This window comes from Psittacula echo (assembly GCF_963264785.1).
Source record: "Psittacula echo genome assembly, chromosome: 3".
Taxonomy (NCBI): domain Eukaryota; kingdom Metazoa; phylum Chordata; class Aves; order Psittaciformes; family Psittacidae; genus Psittacula; species Psittacula echo.
This window is the reverse complement of record NC_137736.1, coordinates 72,534,635-72,560,764: the sequence shown is the minus strand read 5'-3', so window position 1 is coordinate 72,560,764 and position 26,130 is coordinate 72,534,635. Positions and strand designations below refer to the sequence as shown.

Here is a 26,130-nt window from a genome sequence, read left to right as displayed (position 1 = left end):
AGTGTCTTATAGCAAAAGTCTTGTCATCTTCAGAAGTCTTCCTAAACTTGATCAAAATTTCACATGCGTACTTAGCTTCAGCCTGATAATGTCTGTCAAAGTTGCATGAAATCCCGCTAATATTCAAATTCTATGTGCCTGCAATATTTACATTTAATTTTAATAGTAATTTAAACACAAACATGTCAAATGTATCACTACTTTTTATTTCAATTAAATGCCTGGGTGGGAAAGAATACGGTAGGATAAATAAAACCCTTGATCCTTTCAAAAACAGAAAAAAAAACCCTTGACAAGAAGTCCATAAGAGATGCATCTTCCCTTTTATATCATCTTGACTACCTCATGAATTTAAAGAGCTAACAATTTCAAGATACAATGTCCAAAAAGAGAAATTCTCCATAAAACCAGCTACTAAATTCTCCAGCTGAAAATTAGACATTAGAGGTAGCAGAAAATATCTAAAGAGAAATATTTAAGAATATAATTTTAATCATGTAGCTATACAATCATGCCACACAATTACGCAGGTACAAATCATACAAATTCATCGTCTTTTAAAATCATCAATAATCCTTTTTAATTCTTTTCTTGGTCTGCTTAGTCTTTGCTCCTGAGACTTTCATCAGTAACTGCTTGGGGCCACATGTCTGAACTTACAATATAAAAGCCAATGACCTGTTTTAAAACATAGGATTGCTGGGTTTACAAGTATGGAAATGCAGTTAAGGACTGTATCCCAGTACAAAGCTAAGTAATAGCAATCTATTATAATTATGGCATCTTTATATCTGTAGCCCTAGATTCAAAGTGATTTTTAATTCCCTGCGGTTCCTCTTCCCCTTTGCCAGAGAAATATTACTCACATCATTCATATGAAGTATCTCGACAGATGTAATTGCTACTGTAATGAAACTTACTATCACCATTAACTAATTCTTGCTGGAACTTTTTTTTTCTTAGCTTTCTTCATTTAAAATCTGCATACATTGCTTAGCAAGAAAACACAAAGAAATGCTTTTGGACAGTTTTAATTATTTGCTTAATACATATTCTACCTTATGCCTATGGTGGGTTGACCCTGGCTGAATGCCAGGTGCTCACTACAGCTACTCCATCACTCCCTGTCCTCAACTGGACCGAGGAGAGAAAATATAACGAAAGACTCATGGGTCAAGATAAGGACAAGGAGAGATCACCCACCAATTACTGTCAGGGGCAAAAGAGACTTGGGGAAATCAGTTTATTACCTAATCAAGTACTCTAATCAAATTAGAGTAGGGTAATGAGAAGTCAATTCTCCATTAACTTCTCCAATATGAGTCCTTCCCACAAGCTACAGTTCTCTAGTAACTGCTTCAGTGTGGGAGCAGGGACCTCTCTAGTGTGGGTCCCCATGGGGTCACACGTCCTGCCAGCACCTGCTCCAGCAAGGGCTCCTCTCTCCATGGGCACAGGTCCTGCCAGAGGCTTGCTCCAGCACAGTCTTCCCATGGGTCACAGCCTCCTTTGGGCATCCCCCTGCTCCAGAGTGGGGTCCTACCCAGTCTGCAGGTGGAGGCTTCACCGTGGTCCTCCATAGGCTGCAGGGGCACAGCCTGCCCCACTAAGGGCTTGTCCTGGGTTCAGCAGTAGCAGTCAGTTTTCCTCCTTCTTAGTAGCTTTTGCAGCACTGTGTTTTTGACTTTCGGCCTGGGAACGGAGCTGATAACACCGATGTTTAGACTGATCAAGGACTTTGTGAGTCTCATGCTCTGCCAGGGAGGACGAGAAGCTGGGAGGAAGCAGGGACAGGACACCTGACCCAAACTAGCCAAAGAGGTATTCCATACCACAGCACATCATGCCCAGGAGGTAGAACTGAGAGTTCCCGGAAGGGCTGGATCATGGCAGGGTGGGGGTGAGGTACCGGTTGGTGAGCAGTTGTATTCTCTTCCTTGTTATTTCCTTTATCATTATTACTATTAGTGGTAGCAGTAGTGATTTGTGTTATACCTTAGTTATTAAACTGTTCTTATCTCAACTCGTGGGAGTTGCATTCTTTCGATTCTCCTCCCCATCCCTCCAGGAGCGGAGGGAAGAAAGGTGGGGGGGGGGAAGTGGACTTCGTGGTTCTGATTTACGGCCTGGGCTTAAACCACGACAGGGCTGCACCACAGGCTGCAGGGGAATCTCTGCTCTGGAGCACCTCCTTCCTCTTTTTGCACTGAACCTTGGTGGCTGCAAAGCTGCTGCTCTCACATGTTCTCACTCCTCTCTCCAGCTGCAGCTGCTGTTGTGCAGTAGTTTCCCACCCTTCTTAAATACATTATCCCAGAGGCACTACCACTGTCACTGATGGCTCAGTCTTGACTAGCGGCAGGTCCATCTTGGAGCCGGATGGCACCGGCTCTGTCATACACACAGGAAGCTTCTAGAAGCTTCTCTCAGAAGCTGGCCCTTGTAGCCCTTCTGCTACCAAAACCTTGCCATACAAGCACAATATAGTGCCTTGCAACAACAGCCCTATGCAAGTAGAACACTACTATCAATTGATTTTGGCATCACCAGAGAGAGATGCCTCCTTCTGTCCTTCCTTTCCAAGTATCTCTGGCATGTTTCACATTCCCTAACACCTACTGTCACTTTCCTTTTTAAAGCTGCACAAATTCTTTTTTTTTTTTCTTGTACTTCTCCCATTCTTTATATATTCCCCACTTTCCCTCTCAAGCAGAACACTGAATGCACTAAATTTTGTTCCACGGCCTAGATTAGTAATTACATATTACATATAATCACTTATATTTTCAAGAAGATACTACACTTATATACTGAGACTCTCAACATTCAGTGCTCCACTTTAAGATGTGAAATAAGACCAGTTTCTTCTTTTAAGCATCAGCCACAACACAGCACTGATTTTTCTTCCAAATACAGTGAAGCCATGGTGAGTCATCAATCTAAATTTAGGATTATTATTTCTTCATAAACATAGATGAGCACATTAATGAGGGCACAGGGAACATTTCCTTTTTCACAGTAGGAACAAGAGATTTTCCTCTCATGCCATAAAACTGAGGAAAGGAGCAACTTTGGAAACCAGAAGAAGCTCCTGTTACAGACAGGAGGAGTTTCCATAAACCCTTTCTAAACCAGTTTGTTCTTCTTGAGATCTGACTTCTGGTTTTAACTCTGAAACCACACAAAAGCCTTACAATACGAGCTTTACCTCTAATGAAGTATTCTACATTAGTGTCAGTGTGATACCACAAAAGTATTTGTAAATAAGTGCAGTTACAGCAAGTAAAGAACTTTCCCTAACATGTATAAATGAAGGACTATACACTGAACAAAAAAGGTCACCCACCAAAACATTCCCCTAGAGTCTCAGAAGTACATTGTAACTGAAATTGGAGTAGTATAGAAGACACATACATAAATAAGTAATCAAGATTAAAATATTTGTTTATAAGTCCTTACAAAGTTATACATCTAAACTATGGACAGACCTATATGTAGATATAATTTGTATTTTTATTTACTTATTTTTTAACATGACAAACATACGCATTTCTTAGCCCTGTGATATTATACAGAAAAGATTGACCTAAAGCAGTCAATCCACTGTACATATGGATTAAAATGTTTTTAAATCACCTTTCTTGACTGAAGGAGAGGTAGCAGGAGAAAACATAACACATAGCCACAAAAGAGACAGACTAGAAAGGCTTAGAAGTAAAGCACCAAGTGACCTGTACGGTAATTTAGAATTTAACTAAGTCTGAAATCAAGGAAGTGAACAAATGCAGTTTGAAAATAGTTGTACAACAGTGAGCACATGTTTGTTTCTAAGTGAAATAAAATCCCCCCATCTTATTGTGAGAAAGAGAATTCCCCACCTTAAATTTATTGTGAGAAAAGGTTATATCCCACCTTAAACTTACGGTTCACAATTAGCAGCAGAATAGAGGGGTTTTATAAATAAATATAAAAGGCTTTCTGTAAATAAGTCATCCTCAAATTCTGCTTAGAACTTATATTTACAAACACTTCGTCAACATTCACAAGCTAGAAATTACATACCTGATTGAAATAAAACAAAAGAACTAGCCTTAAGTTGATCGATATATTAAACATTTCGCCACCACCAGACTAGTAGAAAAACCTACAGTACTGAAACAGAACACTTTGGACAGAACCTCGACTAATCTGAAAAGAACATACTAATTCCAAAATTGATATGCATTGCACAAAGTGATGTGATATTTTGTTTAATAAAAATTTCAGTTTAATTGGTGTATATATATGCCAAACCAATATAGGCCAGAAAAAGGACTTGTATGTCAATATTGGTATAATTTTAGTATTAATAATCATACTGATACTTCAGAATAAGAAACCATACTAAAAGAAGGTTGAAATAGACAATGTGTGCAACAGGGTAACCTCTCCAAGTTACTGCTACAGTAGTTTCTGCTACAGGTCATTACCACTCATCATGGGATCTGTTTTTTTGTTAACTTCATCCATAAAAACACCCAGGCAAGTGTCGACACTGTAGCAACCAGAAGCAAACACTTGCACAATGATATTTAGATGACCGACTTTAAAAACATGATGAGAGATCACAGAACTTGTCTTCCATAGCTACTTTAAGCACCCTTGCCCACCGGTTCCCTTTCGTGGAAGGATTTTTCTTTCTCTCTAGGATTTCCTCACATTTGTGCGTTTAACTATGCATCTGAAACTCATGCTGCTCGCCGAAGCCACCAGGTGGCAGAATCACATAATACCAAAGATGTCTCTCACCAAGTCCCCAACAAAGAAGGGCCTCAAAAGTAGCAATGCAACCCACCGAACACAGAACAAAACCACCCGTTCAAAATTAATCTGAAAACGTTTATCACTCTGACACTCTTCATAAAAAGAGGAAGAAATTATTAACCAAAGAGAAATGCACCTTTAAGAATATGATCACTCGTATACCAATTCTTCAAAATGCTTTCCTTTCCTCACAACCCTCAAGTTCAGCTTCAGGAACCATTTTTATTCATCCATTATCTTTCAACACCAGGTCACAACAGTTAGAACTGTCTTCTTATACCGAATGAAGAATAGGCACGCCATGGCATTTGAGTTCTCATTATTTATTAACTCACAGGGACATCTGTGAGCTTATATGCAGAGATAAGGTACAGATTGATCAGAAGAGATTGTTTTGTACAATGTCATAAATGATGCATTGAGGCAGTTGCAGGAAATGGCATTTATGTATTTGTGGTTCCTGCTTCTCTTAGACAAGCTCAAACCTTTCCACAACACCACTAAATGCTGCCAAGTCTGAAAACATGTATTAAGACCTCCAAACTATTCTAAATGCCCTTTCCCTGGAGCTTATCCTTTTGTAAAAAATGAGTATGTATACAAGAAAATTACTTCAGGCTTTAAAGAGATGGCACCTGTGAGTTGATGTATTGCCGTTAGATCCTTGAAATGCATCAGGAGCTGCAAACTTTCCAGTTGCTAGCTGACTGTTAAATTTTTAGACACATAGATCAGTATTAGAACAGATACCATTTGCCAAAAGTCATATCAATAGTACAAGGTGGCTACTACCATTATTCAGCAAATGCATGGATTTGGCAAGGAATCACAGCTCTACCTCATGCCATCAGTTCTTGTCATTTCTTGACTAGTCATAAATATTGCCTATTGGCATTATTGCTTCTATTTCAATCTAATCAGAACTAGATCCAGTGCTGCCATATATTAACAATGCAGAATGACAAGCATACCGCTATCTGCTTCCACTCCATTCTTTACAGTACACAATCTCTGGACAGGGAAGGTAAGCAATGCACCCAAAACTTCAAACAGACTATCCAGATGCCAGCTGGATTGCTCAATGTCCTATAACAACATTTGAAAGACAGAAAGGATGTGACAAGGGATAGAATTACTAATCCCAGAAGAAAGTTATTTACACTGCAGAACACCATGGGTACCCAATTCTGTCAGTGTAGGTAGTAAATAACCAAGCTCTTTCCATTGAAATGACAAACTGATTTTACCACTCTATATTCAGGGTCCTATGACTGTTTAACAGCTATCAAAAAAGTCTATGTTTTTACAAGCTTTTGGAACTGTCTTCACAGAAGACAGGAAATATATATCTTTTAGTGCCAATTCACACCACCTTTCTAAGAGAGTATAGTTTGTTCTAAAAGACAATCTCAGTAAGTACTACTACTGCTATCCTTCCATATCCGATGAAAAAAAAATTCTCCAGCCTCATTACAGAGAATAAAGTATGCCACCATCATTCCAACAGTTCCTAGGAAGCATTTTGAGTTCCATCACACAGTTAATCCTTGATGAATAGATTGTCAAAGAAAAGTTCACATCTACTAATGTTCTTGCATTTATTTCCACCTACTACTACAACATAAGCTTATGCAGATCAGTGTAGTGTTTTTTAAAGGGGGAAGCTGTTTGTTTATGTCATTACAGATTTCATTAAATAAAAACAAACTAGTATTTCCTAAAGGCACTTGTTACAGAACACCTGAAAATCAGATGGTGCAGAGGAACAACTGTTAGCTTTGAAGAACAAGAGAAACTCTTTCCTGACACAAGACTAAAGACATCGAGGTTGCCTCAGCCACCGAAGATATCCGCTGGATAAACGGCCCTCTCCCTCCCCCATCTATAATAACAACAGTCCATGTTTTAGAACAAAGTCTTGAAGTACTGTCCAGTGGTCTTAGAAAGGTGAAAAATAACTGAATTAATATCCTCTTTTGGGGCTTTGAAGTGTAAGAAGAACAAAAGCAGATGCTATGAAATACAGATAAAGTTAATGTAGTCATCAAGGAAGTGCAAACAAAAATCTAGCCATGCTGAAGTAGATCACCCAGTATACTACTGAAGAAAACAGCTAAAATTTATTTTTCTTCTTAAATGAATGACTGAATTTCACTATCAATATGAAAAGCTCCAAAGAGAAAGAATATTGCTTTGAATAATTGGTTCTCTCGAGGAAAAATGGATGAATCAATAACTACATTTACTTTTGAAAGGATTTCTTTAAGTATTTGATGAGTTTCAGAGCCTCCAAATAACATTACACTTCCCACCTACTGCTAGGTCTCTCATTTTATCAGAATTTATGTCCACCAACAGATATTTTATTTTAGACTAGAAAGCATTCTAGCAATTTCCAGCCCTGTTTCTACTCTTCCTTGCTGAATTCCTAGAGAAGCAGACATAAGACCAAATGAACAAAACCACCTGCACTTTCACCGACACTAAAAGGCCACTCAAATGAAGGAGATAAAAGGTGTCTTTGTTTCTTTCTCATCTTGTCACAGGGGATGGCAACCCACTAATAAAAATAAACTCAATTTGTGATTCAGTTTGTCTTACAGGAACAGAATGAACCTGGCAAGATTTACACAAACTGGAGTGTGCTACTACTCATTTTAGCCCATTCTTTTTTTAATCTCTACGAGGTACTACTGATGCGTTAGAATGATTCCAAGAAAAATATTTGTGGCTTTCTAAAAGTTTCCTGCTTTGAATTTGTATATTTATTTTGTCTCTAAACACCAGAAGAAGGGCTATAGAAACAACACATTGTGGAAAGTCAATATAGAAGGAAAAAAAATCCCAAATTCCTACAGTTGAACAACACTACATAGAAGACTGCAAAAGAAAATTTTCCAATAGAACTAAGGAAACTGACTACTGTAAAAGCAGCATTTGAAGGAGGGAGAGGGAAAGAGGGAAGGGAACCAAAACCAAACACAGAAATGAACAAAAAACCCCAAACCCATAGAAACCAGCAACAGCCACTAAGCATTACAACACACCAAGCAAACCCAAGCCAGGACCTGAAATATTTTAGGTCTGGGGGATCTGCAAGCTGTTCATAGTATACATAGGTAAATCTCTTCCAAAGCTGTGTAAGTGTATAATTAGGTAGGGTATTATTTTACAGGGCAATCTACTTCTTTACTACCTTAACATATTTAAGTTACAATCTACAGAACCTTAGTATTTATATAGTAGAGCCCAAGAAAAAGGCTAGCCAGATAGCAATTATTAAAAGTACTCTACATAATCAGAAAGCTCTTACTTGGGTTTAAGTAAGCCTAACAGCTAAATAATATACCCTCAACATAAACGGAAAAAACAAAGCAAAACTTTATAGGACTTAATAACAGATACAGCTTAAGTGATCTGAGTGCCAGCTATGCTCTCCAAATCCACACCATTAGAAAGAAAAAAAAAAATAATAATAACTGTAGTTTCTCGCTACTCGTGTGGTAAGGGATGGAAGCACTAGTTCCCTCCGAACCAGGGTCAAGACATAGAGCATTCACAGAATGCGGGTCAACAACAATTTATTGCGCAGTTACAATTCCTTATATCTGTTGCCTAAGCACCTCCCCAGAGTCAGCTGGTTCCTGTCCCTCCTGGCAACTTCCCATCACATCACGTGATCTTCCGTGCGCCAATCCCTACATATAACCACACAAAACCCTAAAAACAACCAACGGAACACCCCTCCCCCCCAAAAAAAAAAGCCCACAAAAAAAGCTACCAAAAAAAAAAAAATCCAAAAAACAAAAACCAAACATTCAGCAAACATAATTCATATTTATTAATGGTCAACTACATACCCAAATATTCCCATTAAAAAGAAACAACAACAAAACCCAAGAAAGTTCTGCCTTATGATTTCAATCATATTCTTATTTTGTCTCATATAATGCTTATTGCAGTAAGAAAAAAAAAACAAACCAAAACACCAACATCTATAGCTGAGTATTTATACAACTGATCTGATGGTAGATGGGTTAAAGGGGTGGAAATCACCCCAAAAAGTTTGATTTTATTAAAAAAAAAAAAATAAAATAAAAAAGCTAACCAGGGATTTTTGTGTTTATCCTTCTGATGTCAAGGTAAACTTCCATTGATTTTAAATTGCCCTTTCTACTAAATATTTATTCCATAGGCATCTAGAAGTCATGAGCACCTGTGTGCCATCCTAAGGATTTATTTCTCTCCAAAAGAACGAAATGCAATAATTTGTTTCTACATTAACTTTCCTGGGATAATGCTCACTAGAAGTTTAAACACACAAAGAATTAGGTGGAAATCATCTGGACATTAAGGAATCAGAGATGGTTTGTTGTTTTCTGTTTGTTTGTTTTTTGTGGGGGTGGGGGTCTTTTTAATCCTTTTAAAACTGCGTGGAGCAAAGCAGGTTTTGTATTTTGGGGAATGAGGTTGGTTGATTGGTTCGTTGTTTTTTCCCCACCTTTAACCTTAAAGATCATGACTTGAGAAAAGCTCTTCTGAACCTCATTCAAAACATGAAGATCCAAATAGGGGAAGGACAGGAGAATACGTCTGTGTACAAACCCAGGAAGTATAAAATGTCTTTTTCCCTTACAGTGGGGGTGCATTCTTATTAAAATGAATAAGGACGACTGACAGCAGCAGACAAGTCCATGAATCTTAAGGGATCATCATCAAGCAGCTGATGAGGCCTCACAGAGTTGTTAAAATATTTCCATGAAGAAGTCATGAACAGAAGCCTGTAGGAGCTGGTAATACTGTACTAAAGAATTTGACCACACTGGGGTGCTGGACTGATGAGAAGTTTTTTGTCTGGGGAGCATTTCTGAGGTGCTTACCTCCTTTGAAGTCTCTTGGCGTCAGGATGAATGCTAGCTGTCCTCGGGCTGCCATCCCTTTGAGGGGAGGGAGATACAGATGAGCCCAAAGGTTCTCTTCTAAACACAAGTCCTTACTGCAAGCTGGCCAAAAGGTCCCTGCAATCAAAGAAATCATTGTGGTTTTGCATGTGGCGCATTTATGTCCTTTAATCAAGGTTTGTCAGCCATCTAACATGTTCAACCACGAAGGAAAAAATAAATGCATCTGCTGGGTAGCCAATGCAGAACAGAGCCTAAGGAAAGAGAAGAACTGTTCATTCCAGTTTGGATACTATCAAGTCCATGGAAAACACTGACAGCGTGATTTTTCAGACTAAGTAGAACCACCTCAGTATACAGTATTTTATGCATGTATATATGTATAAAAAAAAGCTATCTGCCTTTGGAATCATTTTGAAACACTCAAACTCCTGCCTTCTTCAGATCTCAAGAAAAAATAATCACATTTTCATTTCTAAGTATACATACTAGTCAATGTATTCTAGAGTCTAATGCAGCAGTCATTCTTCAACAATTACCTCTTGCAGTATACAATCAATCCTCAAATGCATTCTTTTTGCCATAAGCTAGCTATAACAGAGCTTGCAGAGCCATTTGCTAGGAAAAAAAGCAAACAAACAAGCAAACAATGAAAGTTCTGTCACACTACTGATAAAAGATTCCTTCTGCAAAACACTTAGCGGACTTCTGTGTTTGCATGCCAACATGCTAGAGCCACGAGCTCCATGTTTTCCTTAGCGTGAGTCATCTCTAACAGTGTCCATATTCACAGCCTCTCTGGCACATTTCCTGGACACATGCCATTCAACCACAGAAATGAATCTTTATAGCCCAGCTGTCACAAGCCTAGGCATGTCATATTAAGCACATGATTTCCAAAAGTTTCAAACTAATAGGCAGTCTTGGTTTTTAACTCTCCTACCGAAGTATATTACAGTAGAAGTGAATAGACACCTATCTCTTGTATTGGCTGCAAAACAAGTTTCCAGCTAGGAAACACAAGAAACTTATATAACTGAAGAACTATACACATTTCACATGCTAAAGGAGTGGGTAACCGCTTCTTAGGAACACCAAGTGGAGTCCATACCCTTTTCCCCCTACCTAAAGCCATTTTCCCCTTTCTCACTGCAACAAACAAGCAGAGCAAGAGGAAAAAAAAAACAAAAAAACAACAAAACAAAACCCAACCAAACAAAAAACCCCAAAAAAACCCTAAAAACACAAAAACAAAAATCCAACCTGTCCCTTACAACCATTATCCTTTTAACTATCCTTTTAATTGTATTTTTTTAATACCTGGTGGGGCTGATAATAGTCATTCTCCCCAACTTCCCTGTCCACCTGGCAAATAATTACTTCATAATTGCCTACTGAGTCATTACCTTGTGGGGGGTGGGGGAGGGAAAAGACACACCAGGCAGTCCATTTAAAGCAGCACACAAAGATTAATGTGCAATTTACACAGTTCTACGACAATCTCATTATTTTGTCTATTCACCTCTTACAGAGAGTCACTAAGAAGGCCAGAAACACAAAAATGTAACCCATAAGCAAAGATCCACATGGAACTGAATTTTCCTGAGATACATCAAATTGTTATTAATGTACAAAGTCCCAAAATGGGAAACTTGAAGCAAAAATAAATCAGCATTAGTTTACAGTCCAGGTAAATTGCATTTAGTGCACTAGCTCTGCACAAAAGCAAAGCTAATAGATGAACCTTGCATTCAATGAACACTGAGATTAGTAATCTTCTAACTAACTTTTTTTCAACAAAACGCCACCCTACTTCCACCTACATATCTTAAGCCTATTTCACTGGAGTAGTTCATGTCAATAACACTCAGGAGTTTTATTATTTACACTCCCCTCTCTACACCAGAAACAAAATTCCAACAGAAAATAAGAAGCACAGGAACCCCCTCACCTCCACTGTCCAAAACACAAATTGCTCTGATGTTTATATCTGTTCCTGTTTACCCATTACATGAAATTAAACTGAAAAGGAAAAACAGAACTCAAATTTACTTCTTCACATAAATATGAATCCACTCATCGGTTTCATCCTTTTTCACCACTTGTGTATACAATTTCCAAGATCTTCTGCATTCCTGTTCTGCAGCCTATAAATCTTTACTCCCTTTCCCTTCATCTTTTGCATTGACATTGCTATTAAATTCCACTGCTTCCTTTACAAGATATTCACAAGCCAATCCTAAAAAATTTTTACTACTACTGAAGTTGTACATATCAGCCCAAAAATTACCCAGGATCTTCCACTCAGACTTCTGCCAAGCTCATTGCTTCAATCCTTGCAAAACACATAATTTTTCTGCAAACCCCTTATTATTTTCCACTTTTTCTCTTTACAACTGTTCTCTAACCTCTAATTACTGCTAAAACCACCTTCTATTCACATCCATCATTCCCATTCTGTCTTCCTCCCCTATACTTTTGTTTCCTTCTTACAAATTGCTGTTTCAAGGAACTGTTAAAGAAAACAGAGAAGAAGAAAGCCTCAGTATCTCCAAATGATTATTTTTATCCCAACTATCATGCAACAGCTAACAAATTAGGTAGTATAATGAAAAAATTAGATGGAAAGAACCTTAAGAATTCAGTTGAAATAACTGGTCACTGAATAAGGAACTGCAATATTTTAGAACTAAATACAGTCCATAAACCTATCCACCATGGAACTTTCCATTTGAAGGTCAGTATTTTTGAGTTTCCAAATAAGTTTCTGAGAGTTCAACTTTCAACCATTTTTATATGTTTATTAACATGCTCTGTAACATGCCATAATATTCCCTTATTTTTGTAAAGGATGTGACTTTTCTGCTTTTGTACAGCTATCTCCATACAGACCATGTGAAGACCTGTAAGAATTCACTTGACCCAAAGACCCATGGCCGAACTATACTGAAGCAAAAGCAAGCCAACTGAGCAATACAAACTACCTGATGTTCACATTAAAGATATCACACAAACATTGTAACTATGTAAGAGAAAAAGGTTATGACAGAGGTATGTAAAGAGAGGCGTTTTCAACTGAAACAGCAAAAGTTTGAGATGTTCATGAGAACATCAGATCAATAGACTGGCAGCCACCTGACAATGTCATTGATCACATTGTAGCTGAAAAGCCTTGTTTCACGAAGCCTATTTGGGCGACAAGATGGGGAACCTGCCCAAGAACTACTTCAGCTAAACCTGGGCACAAAGACATATACACACATGCGCTATTTTCAGCAGGACTGTTAGCTGATTAAGTTTCACAAAAATAATTTGGCAGTGTGGTCCCATAAAGCTTTAGACCAGTCTAAGCCATCAGTGTACAATTCCCCCCATCCTTAACTGAGAGTCTAAATAGCCCCTCCGGTAAGGATGAGGAAGAGGGTTTGTGGCAAGGCAGCAGCAGAAAAAATCCTTGCACCTAGATGTCACAGCAGTACTCCCTTTTCAGGCCCACAGCACCAAGTGTACCAGTTAACACACAAGATACAGAAGGACATTTGACACAAACAGTACTATGCACTGTCAGAAAGCAAAGCTATGTCATCCTGATCTGAATGGCCAAACTAAATACAAGGCTTCATGTTACAGCTAACCTAGAAGCAAGCTCTTATCAAAACCCATGGTATTTGTCTCTTCCTAATCTCCCAATTCCACCATTTTTTTCTGTTTTTCTTTTTTTGCACCAGACCTAGCAATTCAGAAGCCACAGGTCTGAGCTGGCTAATTAGTAAGGGTTTGGGGTTTGTTCTTTCCAAGAATCAGGTTATTTTTGGGAAGGGGCAGGAGAAAGTATTGGGGAAAACTTGTTTCCCAGGTAAGCTAAGTCATCCTGCAGTCAACAGACCAAATGCAAGTAAAATGGCAGGAACATGAAAGCAGGATGGGGAACAAGATTCCGTTGTTGCCTATTTCAGCAGCAGCTACCTGACAGATCTGCCTAAAGGCAAGTATCAAGATGTGAAATTATACACAGAGGATTTCATACCATACCAAAGTCAGCAACCAGAGTAGCACAGCGGCAGCTTTTAAGGCTGTCACAAGCACAACACAGACGTGTTATTTTCAAGAAATTATATTTTTATTATTATTTTTTCAAGAAATTATATTTTTCATTGAGCTTTCTCAATTTTGACTTAAAGCAAGATCAGGGTAACATGACACACTTAAGTAATACTGGGTAATACAAAATACAGTTATTACAAACTCTCTTTTCTTTGAGATATACTAGTGATGCTTCCCAACCTTGATACACTTGTACAGTAAAATTATTTAGCCATAAAAGACTAACAATGCAGAACTGATTACACTGACGAACAGAAAAAAATCTTGAAATCACCACTGCTTTTTCCACTGATTTTTCCACAGATTTAGAAAAACAGGACTGTATGATACAGTTTCCAGAAAGTAGTAATAATCCCTTGGACTGCTAAAGGTAAGCAGTGAAATAAAAAGGTTCTAAAAATTACAATTCAGTACAATATCTTTGAATAGACACTGCAAACAAAAGACTATCCTCATTAACAGCACCACAAACTACCTTGGGCAAATGACCTGATTTCAGCTGGGATAGAGTTAATTTTCTTCCTAGTAGCTGGTGCACTGCTGTGTTCCGGATTTAGTCTGAGAATAGTGCTGGTAACACACTGATGCTTTAGTTGTTGCTAAGTAGCACTTACCCTAATCAAGGACTTTTTCAGCCTCATGCTCTGTCAGTGAGGAGGAGCACAAGAAGCCAGGAGGGAGCACAGGCAGGACACCTGACCCAAAGTAGCCAAAGGGGTATTCCATACCACAGCACATGATACCCAGCATATAAACTGAGGGGAGCTGGCCAGGAAGCATCAATTACTGCTCAGGTCAGGCTGGGTATCAGTCAGCGGGTGGTGAGAAGTGGTACTGTATATCACTGTTGTTTGTTAGGTTTGGGGTTGGCTTTTTTGTATCTCTCTCCTTGTTATTTCCCTTTTCATTATTATTAGTAGTATTTTGTATGTTATTCTAATTATTAAACTAGTCTTATCTCAACCCATGGGTTTTACTTTTTCTCCAAATCTCCTCCCCATCCCCCTTGGGGAGCGGGGGAGGAGTGAGCAAATAGCTGTATGGTACTTAGTTGCCAGCTGGTGTTAAACCATGATAGAAAGGTCAAAAGTAGTAAAAACTACGGGCAACAAGGGTTCAGAGTTGCAAAGTAGCCATTTCTGAAGTATGAAGGGACCAAACTATTTTAAATATGAAATCAGGGCCTCACAGCAAAACCACCTGGGCTACAGACAGACAGAGTTCATGGGGTCCTTCACACCCTTCTGCCTTCATCTTATTCATGGTCTTTAGTGCCTGTATCAGTGGAAGCTTCCAACTTGTTCTTTAAATCAGTAGACCAACTATACCTTAAAGCCTACCAGAACCATTACAGAAACTCTCTTGGTATCTCCTTCTGGACTGTCCAGCCAGAAGTCAGTTTCACATTGACTATGGACAAATGAAGTTCAACTCTTCTGGGGGATATAGTCCTGGCCTGATGAGAACAGAGAAGGTTACCAGGGGCTTCAGAAGAAAAGCAAGCAGACCCAAACAGAGACTGCTTCGCAGGAAGCTGTGCCCCATTTTGTTCCCAATACCATCACAGTAAGAGAGAATTTGCAGTCCAAGTCCCCCTCTTGATTCAGATGCAGGACGTCCTACAGGGTAAGACAATTCCATCCGGCTTTGAGGTCAAGAGAACAGAGAAGGCGCTCCATCATCTCAACCCCTTACAAAATGCAATCATGACAACAACTGTAGTAGGCAAAATGAGAGATAGTTACAGTTATTTTTCAGTTAAGTGTACCCAATCCCCATTCAAAATTCAGTGACTGTGGTTTGTGAAAATCAAGTCTGAAAGTGCACTAGGTACAGCTATGGGGCTGGGCACACAACACGAATGATCTGACATCAAGAAACTGCTGACACATTTCACTTCTCCCTGTGCTGAGAATCCATGCTGTTGCAGTTAATGTTAAGCAGGAAAATCTCCACTCTGCTCTCCCACCCTGACAAGCATGATGTAACCTGCCACAGGCTGCCTATATCAAATGACGACAGAATGCACCAAGTCCATTAACTTCTGGCTGACCCACAGCATATATTTGCGGTCACACCAGTTCAGAGATGCTCATAAATGTTAAAGAAAACCAGTTAAACCTGTACAGCAAAAGAACATAAAACTTATTGAAGTCACATATAAACACCCACATTCAAAGTTATATCACCTAGATTGCTGTGGCGAGAACATTCAACATATCCACGTTGAAGCCCTTGAGTCCTAAAGCACACAAACTTAGGCTTCTTTAGATTCAGCAAGTACTGATTTTAAGAAAAGTAACTGCAAGTGACATAAAATACACCTCATATAAACTTTACCAATATTTAAGCTATTTTCCCTTTAAAAAAAGTGTATGAAATTCGCTTAGCTTGACCACTCAGCAATTTACGTCTTGCGCTTTCTAATCTGTTAGGCCAAAATAGGACTAAACTATCAGCACTTAAACATGGGAAAGCTTTCATAGATACACAAAGTCACTTCCACATCTTCTCTTAGATAAACAAAATCAAGCCCAAACTTCAGCATTTCTCTGGACTACAGGCTTTCCAAACCTCAAACTGTTTCTGAAGCTCTTTACTAAATACCTTAAAGTTTTTCAGTCACACTGTGAACTGGCTGTATTATTCCAAGAATAGTCTCACTGATGCCATGTACACCGAAGTCTCATTACCCAAAATAAACTACAGATTACTTCTAGAATCACTGCTTTTCAAAAACAGATCTTTACTTCTAGACTTCATTTGCCTGAACTCTTTGTTCTACAGGCTCAGTTAATTAAGCTTCATAGAAGTGACATGGTTTTTTTCATTAGCATATGTTGTGTCATTCGTAAAATGTAACCAGAAGCTCTTTTCTGCGGGGTCTGCAGTCTATATGCCAGCTTGTCTTACAGCAGTATGTATGTTATATCCAAGACATTAAATAAAACCCCATACAGGTGTAAAGACTAAAATGAAAATTACAGCAACTATTCTTTACAAACTGACTGCCATCAGTACTTCTTAAGTTTGTTTGGGTTGGTTTTTTTGTTGGTTTTCTTTTTGTTGTTTGGGATTTGTTTTAGGGGGAGGGGGGATGGGTTTGCTTTGTTTCTATTGTGGCTTTTTGTTTGCTTGTTTGTTTTTTGTTTAAGAACTCTTAAAATACTTTTATAGAATGAGAAGTTGTCAGGGTAAAAACTGGGAAAAATAAACCAGATGTCTGATTCTCACTGGGTCAAGAAGTTTAAACAGTTCAAAACAGGGTACCTCAAAAGCTACAAAGTGTGCTAGAAAAATACACCTGAAGGATGAAGAAACATGTTCTTAGTAATATTTTTTACAACACATACGACAAGACTAGCTCAATACCAGTTCAATGCAATATCACTTGTACCTACTTATATTGGATGTTGAAACTACTTAGTGATCATTTGCTCTACCATTATATTCATATGTATAGAAGTCTAAGGGAATTTTAAGACTTTAATGTATGCATACGTTAAAAAAACACATTAATCTCACCTTCTGTCCATATACCTCAGCTTTGAGTGACATACATGTACGTATATGCAAAAAAGCCAAGATCCTTTATTCTTCATACGTATGTCATGACATACATATACATAAAAAAAGCCAAGAAATTTATTCTTCAACCACTGAAAGACAAATTAATTTCCTCATCTATTTCTAAATAGTAATAAAAGATCAAAGAAATGAAAATGTTATGAAGTTATAACAGTAATTAAACTTATTAACAAAACTGGAAAAAAAAAAAAGTTATCAGAGAGGCACCTGAATCTTGAAACCAAAACAGATTCCAAACAGCTTGACCTAAAAAGGACAAGAGCAACAACTTGAGAAACAAATCTAACGAAGCTCTTGAAAAACTGGTAAACCAGAAAAAAAATGCAAAAAGAAGAGCTGAGAGGCTCCTAGACAGAAAAACGGTTGGAATAGGTAGCATAGCAATATTTTTAAAGAGTTACAGTACGGCAAAACTCAGAAGAGACAGAAAAATACTTCAGACAATTTTATAATTTAAAAAAAAGAAAAGAAATCTAAGAAGAATCCCTATTCTACTATAAAAGAGGCAGTGGATGCTGTTACCTAAAAACTTAAAGCAGTAAACAGACCCAGAGAAGTTTCATTAATGAATTTTGTAAGGATCTGAAAAGAGTTCTAATCCGTCTATCCATGAAGCATTTTATCAGATCATAGATGGAACAGATAAACCTTTCAGTTGGAAGACAGTACGGACAAGATGATTCCCAGAGCACAGAGATAACAGAGTCATTACCTATTTTGTTAAGCTTATTTCATTAAGGAACACTGATACAGGTTTTTAACACACCATCACAGATAGGGAAGAGCAATTCCTCTACATATGTACTCATATAAACCACGTTACTGCAATATGCTTTAAGAGCAATATTCTGGCTACTTACTATCTCCTACAGTATACAAAAGTCCTTTGGCCCAATAGAATGGGAACATGAGAATGTCATGTTTAAAAATGTGGCTTTAGAAAGGAGAATTTGCATTTCTGTCTCATACAGGTATTTGGGTTTCTGACAAAAACATGTTCTGCAAATTGATTTATATTCAGGATGACAACCTCAACTTCCTAAACTGGTACCCACTCCACTACTGCTTATTACTTTATTTGTATTAGCTCCGACCACAGCAATTGCCCACACATCTCCAACAAAAGTTGCAAAGAACAAAGTCCAAAGCGAATGGAAGGCTTGATTTATGTGAGCAATAACCGTTTTTTTATTAAAGACACACTGTGTTAAAGCAGTAATAGATACGGCTTAGTCTCTGGAAATCTAAAAAAAAAAAAAAAATTCTGAAGTAATTGAGTCAGGATATACACAAAATTTTAGCGTAAAAAAATTTACAAGGCTTTTGGGTATAGCACCCTAATTTTTAGCTACTTTTGAAAGTATTTCTTTTTTAAATGTAAATTTCTAGGATAAAATAACTGCATTAACCCATTAAATTATATTGCTCATTTCAAGTTGCACTTCCATGAGTGTCATGCATTAGACACCAACAGCTTGACAAGCTATTCTCATGAACATCACCTGAAGACAGTGAGAGGCCTCAGGCAAGTACAGCAGTATTATATAAGCATTCTAACATTTCCAGCAACATGTCCCTTAACACACTGAAATGTATAATCACATAGCTTAATTGAACCAGGTATGAAATAATAGAGAATGAAGAACAATACAAGGATTTATCAGAGACAGGTGATTCAGGTGTTTAAAAGAAAAAAAAAAAAAAAAAAGGAAAAAAAATAATCACTCACAAAACATTCTGGCTACCTAAAAGATCTTTAAAGATACAAACGTCTTCTTGGCAATACCTATAAACCGCCTTTGATGAAAATATAGAATGCCTCTTAAAACCTGACAATTATTTTAAAGGATATCAGAGCAAGTATTCAGCAATTACACGAAACTTGTTCTCAAAAGGGACATGAAGTATTAATCATCAGGTCTGCAGCATCCCAAATGAGATATTTTTCTTTTCCAGCACCTTGAAACTTCTTATAACAAAATAAATACCAGAAAGTTCTCATAAAAGATACTCCTACTTCACAACTGACATGGGAATACGTAGAAAAAAGTTATTACATAGTAAAAGACACCTCTTCAGCTCACAAAAGGATATGCAGTAAACCTAGGGAAATAAAGACTGATCTAGAGCCAGAAAGAAAAAAAAATTAGAGCAATTGAAATTGTTATTGGAATTGCTATTTGTCTGCCAAAAATAATGTAAAGAAAATCAAAATAAGAGTTCTTTATAGAAAGAAACGTTTTTCTATCTAAGATCCATCAGACACATGGACAGCACACATCACACTGCACAGGCTTTAGAGAGAATAACCATCACTGTAGTGGCTGGGAATATAACCTAAGATCCTACCATTTTCCCCCTTGCTTACTTCAAAGAAGTTCATTCTGTGAGGAAATATGAATATCATTCTTGTAATTAGTGCTAAGCTGTCCAATTATGGAAGAAATAATGTCTCCTAATCTCTCAGGATGCGGAAAATTAATGTGTTGAACATTCTTGGTGATGGATTATCACACTGTCAGAAAGAGTTAAAAGACAGTCAGGTCCTTAGAAGCCCTCAGGCCCTTATGTCAGTCATGGCTTGCAAATACAACAAAGATCTGCAGCAAATAAACCTAGATTCCTAGCCAAGAATATTAACCAATTAAACATTAATATTGCCCTTTTTAAGTGTGAGTATGTGTATGTGTGTATATATATATATATAATGACACATTATTACTATCCAATAACAAGATCTAACTCTTTAGAAAGCTAAGAGACTTGCAAAATGTTTCCTTTGCAAAGATTCTGTCACTTCAGCATGACTTAATAACCAGCACATACTAATTTTTAACAGCATAAAGAAATGAGCTTTTTGTTTTGAAGAGCTAAAGTTCTGTAGGACAAAGTGTCTTGCAAAACAACATACATCCACAAAGAAGTGAGGCAATAAGTAAACATGAGTAGCTGTACATTCTATTAGCTATAAAAACAGCTGTACTTTTCTCGAGAAGTATGAGAGTCCTACACAGCCACTGTTAGGGCAGCATCTCAGAAAACTGACACAGGTTGGAAAATTCACAGGCACTTGACTGAAGGGATGCGAAAGGTACAAATATTGGTAGAGGGTCCTCCTCACAACAGTAATCACAAATATCACTATCACTTCCATCCAGCCAAACCCATTCAGGCTACCAAGTCCTACAGTCACCACTCTCCTTCAATTAGGAAAAGCAACAGTCACCATACTACCTTCACAACTTGTTCACACTCAGTTCAAATTTGGACACTGGATTCTCTTTTTCAATGATATTATACTAGAATCATAGCATGGTTCTGGAAAGGACCTTAAGATCATCTAGTTCCAACTCCCCTGCCACGGGCCGGATGCCCCACACTAGATCATGTTGCCCAAGGCTCTGTTCAGCCCAGCCTTGAACACCGACAGGGCTGGAGCATTTACCACTTTTTTATGCAACGTGTTGCAGTGCCTCACCACCCTCACAATAAAGAACTTCTTCCTTATATCTAACCTGAACTTGCCCTGTTTAAGTGTAAACCCTATTCTATGATTCTAAGATTATATTGCTATTATACATTTTAAAAACAAGCGGCCTTACCGTTAAACTTCTAACTATTTTTCTTGTATTCTACTCCACTTATCCTACAAGTTCTTACTGTTTCCCCTCTAAAAGGAACAGATTTGAAGCAGAGACACAGTCCAGGAAAGAAATATCACTTTTGCTTTTTCTCCATATTTAACTACCAACCTAGACTGAGAAATTTCAAAGGTAGTAATAAAAGCCATGATGAAAAATTTATCCAATTTACTGTGCTCAATTATGTGTCTCCTGATGTTTCTGAGACCTAGGCTATAAACTTCTAAGTCCAGTACTGATAACAGTTGTCAGGTCTGAAACCATTCACAAAGCCTTCAGAGACAAAATGGTTCAGAACACAACAAAGAAAGAAAACAACTATACATCCCTTCACCAATACATCTGGATTCAGAAAAAAGAGTCCTTTTTTAACTTGGAAACTAACTGGCAATCTCAGAAATCCAGAGATAAAATAGGGACCCTTTCAAAACCTTCATGGATTTGCTGATGAACAGAATGCTTCTGCAAAAGCAGACTGAAAGTTAAAATATTTTCAGCCTCCTTGTAACTTCAAACCCTATCATGAGAACAATCTCTTATCTAGATTGCCATCTCACTGTCATAGCAGAAAGAGCTATCCAGATGGCGACAGCCTGACCAAAGAAATAAAGTAGTACCAAAAGCTTCCAGATATTTTCAATACCATCCAGATGTAATAAATCACTATATCCATCCAATTCAAAACAAACAAAAAAACCACAATACACTTCTATCTAGCACACTTAAAACTGAGCCCTGAAATTAAATAATATGGCAGGGGAAGGGAAACAGATTCAGAAGGCAGTTAATGGAAACTCCTTCTATTAGCTTCACTTACAGCTAATGTGCTGTTTGCAAATGTGCAAATAAATTAACTTTTAGATTTTAATTTTTACATAACTCAGATCAAGGCTCAGTTAATTCTCCTTTGAAAAGCAACCTAAGCTTTGCTACAGATCAAGCCTTGATGAAAAACTTCAAGATTCACAAAACAACTGATACTACATTGTTTTCCAATGGTTTTGACAGTTCAAATGCAGACTTAGGTTATATTTTCTGAATTTAAACAATAGTTAGAGTAACATTCTCCTAATATTAAGAGAATCTAAACATATTACTCTAGAGCTTAACAAACTGATGTTATTTAATTTCTTTTTGTACAGAAACAGCAAAGGACACATGCCTTTTTTTTGTTTGTTTCTATTAAGTTCTGTCACATACTTCACAAAATACAGTAACTCATTCTTTCTGTAAAATTCAAAGGACAAAAATACACTTTTCTTCAACTGAGGTCTGACTGAAAGCTTGCCAATGAAAACAGGCATGACTAGATAACTTGGGAAAGAATTACTTATAAAATCAAACCACTATCATCTGTAGGCATCTTACCTTTAAATAGGATCCATAATATTTAGTTACATATGGACTGTCACACTGACTCAGCACTGTGATTTCTTGTTGGATGTCTTCTATTTCATCTTCTGCCTCTTCCAGGTCAATAATTTTTATAGCAACCACTTTCTGAGTCCGATTGTCAATTCCTTTAAAAACTTCACCAAAAGAACCCTTACCAATTTTCTCCAGTTTTGTAAACAATTCTTCTGGATCTGCCTTCAGAGTCTATTAAAAGCAAAAGAAAAGTTACTCAGTATTTGTAACATTAAAACAAAATGTGATATTTTTAAAGGCAACAAATACTTCAAATTCTACATATTCCTAATTATTCACCTATTCTTTTTCTATCTCCACAATTGTCTTTTTCCTACATCCCTTATATCCACCCTTATAGTTCTGTATATATAGTACAAGTGTAACACCACCCCCCGACAAGGTTTTATCTGGCATCAGAAAGTGCTGTTACCTCATTTTTTTTTTCTTTGCCAATAAACCATGCCCAGGCATGAAGAATGAAAGATCCTTAACAAAGATCTGGTTTCTATTAAAGCCAAAATATATCAAATACCATTACCAAAAAAGTAAACTTTTTGTCTACCCTCTTCTCTTGAAATTAGCTCTTCCTCAGAACCCACTGGTCCTACTCTCTTGAGTTTTTCACATCTCAGCCTCTTTGTTCCCACTCATCAGTGTGCAGACTACCCTTTCCTTTTGATAGATGTGGCAAGCTAACCTCTTCAATTTTCTCCTACTAAGAAACTACACGCATGAACTGCCATGCTTCTTCCTTATTCCTGACCCCAAGGTTTTCTCAAGCAGGATTTCTTTTTTTATTCTTCTCTCAGTTGGGTAAACTCGTTCACTCCTAAAACATCCAGTTTCCAGCTGTCTTATCACTGGATTTGAAGAGTCACTGAAAACTGTGAGTGCTCACCTAAGCATGCGACTAAGACCTAGATGGATCACTTTGCCATATTTGTTTATTCTTCACTGTCAAGATCTCAGTTAGATATTGCTGCTCTTAGACTTGTCACTTTCAGAGCATGTAAGGTAAGCTCCGCTGTGTACCTTCTTAATCTAACAGCAAGGAGCCATTATAGCTAACAAAAATATAAATAAATCAGAATTAAACTGGAAGAGTCATAGGTACAGGGAATAGGCATGAAATAAAGAAAAATAGGAAAGATTACTTCAAATCTTTCCTTTAAGAAATAAAACAAACCCTTCAAAAGACTTGTCATTGTTCTTAAAAGGATAAGGTTCAGGCTAAGTGAAAATACATTGTTGATACAGAAAAAGGCTCATGCAATGCTCATTCCTAAATAAGCATAAAACCACACAGTTTATATTTAGCCAAACCTTGCAGAAGCATAAAGAAAGGGAATTAAAATTTCTAAGTTACCAATGGCAAGCACTGAGCCAACATTTTCTCTTTAACAATTCAATTTAGCTTATACAGCATCTCCCACCTATACTTCTAATTCTGCTCTCACATCTCAAAGGCTACATAATTAACCCATGCTGCCCCTAGAGGAAGATAGTCTAAAAGATATTTTAGTTTGTCTGGTGGCATTTGAATTTCACAGCTGAATTAAGAGTTTTGAGAGAAACCTACTCAATTCTCTGGGCAGTGCGTTTGTGGAGCAGTTTGGATTCTACCACCATATGGGGCAAATTTTGAGTACACTACTGTTTCTAATACTTTCAAGAAAGCTATGAGTCATACAGTTTTCAGATCATCCCAGGAACTGATCACTGGCACGATCAGTCCAAAGAAAAAATACTCTTCCAAGTATAAATGCAAGACTTCACCAGTCCCAAGAAGTTCCCTAATTTACATTCATTTATCTATCCAAAGTCAGTTTCAGGAAACAAACAGAGGGACATGGCATTTCATCACTCTTTCACCATTAAAACGAACACAGCAAGAGATCCAAGCTCTTTTCCACCAAAAAAAGCTTTTAATTTCAATGTAATGAGAATTACATACTATTACACACTATTAAATATTACATACATAATATGCCAATATATCCCCCAACTTGGAATCAGACCAGGGCACTTCATGTTTTCCAGCAAGTGTAGTTACCCTTTAAGCCATAGAGTAGCCCTTACCAATGCTTTTAAGGACAATATTTATAAGAGATAACAAAACCAGGAACCAAATCATGCTGTAGTGATTCTCCTCATGCCCCACAGAATGCTCTTTGGCCAATATTTAAAAACAGTCTTCTCTGAGAATTCTTCATGAATAAAAATACCTTTAACACTTGCATTAGGTATTTTTCCTTGTGGAAGACAATTATCAGTCTATGTTTTCATACCTACTGTGTTAACAGTTTGAGATAACATGCTGTAGAGCTATGCATGTCTAATCCATCCACACAAGCCTTTTAGTTCCATTCACTAGCCACAGGAATCTAAGCATTACATCATTACAAAAGCATTTGAGTAAATCACAAACCAATCCCAGTCTTAGCGGCCTAAGAGAATTCTGTGTTTCACCTCCAAAGACATAGTCACAGTGTACTTTAGTTGTTCACATGGAGAAAAACACAGCTGCTATTTGCCAGCAGCTCTTTGAGATCTGTTGGCTGTATGTATTCACCCCCTATTGTTCCTTTTCCCCACAAACTTCTATTACAATTGTATATTAAAGTCAATAACATCATGGCACCACAGTTTTCGCAGACTTTCAGAACTCTCACAGCTTCATTTTTACAGTGTCGGGCTCTTGGGATTCTGGTATTAGGCTTTTGCAGTTCTACAAAACAACACAAAAGAACACTGTACCAGTCATTTCCTGCTAATAATTCCAGAAAAGCAGGAAGAGAATGGTTCCTAGAAGTCCTGAGAAGCAGGGGAGAATTGCTGCTCTTTGATTTTTTTTTACAATCAAAATTTTGAAGCCATTTTGAAATGTTAATTGTTCAATAATAGCTGGAATTAATATAATTAAAATTATTACCAATTGTTCCTACTCCAAGTTCCTTGTGAAATCACTTTCTCATATAAAAAAAACACCACCACCCCTTTTCCTTCACAAATCAGAACTTCTGTAAAGTATTTTCTAAATTTTTAAAACTTAAAAGCTGACATTCCTGAATTTTGTTCCTAGCAACAGGAGGCAGTAGTTGTTTAACAAAAAAAAGCTCTCTTGCTGTGTAAGAAGGTCTGAATTTTCTTCTCAGGAGACCATGTGTTTGAAGTGAGAACCTTAAACTACTGGCAACCTTTGTTTAATGACAACTGCCAGTTGGTCTCTTTTTAATAACCTGCTCTATTTCAAAAATAGAGAGATTAGGCCTCCAGATACATAATGAACTGCTTGAATTTGAATATACACAAGTGGCCAATTCCCATTCATTTTTCCAAGATCACATCTGGAAAGGATTCTTTCCAAATTTATTTTTGTTTCTTTTTGTAAATACTTCCAACAGAGCCAAAATAAACAAACAGCTTTATAAATATCCTCTCTATATGACTGAATAGATAAAATGTCTTCCAGAGATTGTGTTACTACAGTTTTTCTGGCTCTACTCTTCACAAGCTTTTACACTTAGCCTACAGGTTTTTTCTACTAATATTAAAATAAAGGGAACCAATAAAAGAGCCTTCATGTAACTGGGCACACCAAACACTGCTAGAAACCACAGAACAGAACAGCAGTATCTGCTGAAAAAGGATAAAGCTAATCACCTGGTTTGATAGGGAGCTAG

General features: G+C 37.4%; 1 protein-coding gene across 1 annotated transcript in view; it reads right to left on the bottom strand.

The window, feature by feature from the left end:
• Window positions 1–26,130, bottom strand: part of STK24 (serine/threonine kinase 24) — a gene marked incomplete at both ends in the record, with an annotated part of 57,482 nt that overhangs the window by 19,688 nt on the left and 11,664 nt on the right. The window contains 1 exon segment of the mRNA XM_080612940.1: window positions 22,406–22,636. Within this exon segment, the coding sequence (XP_080469066.1) occupies window positions 22,406–22,636 (231 nt within the window).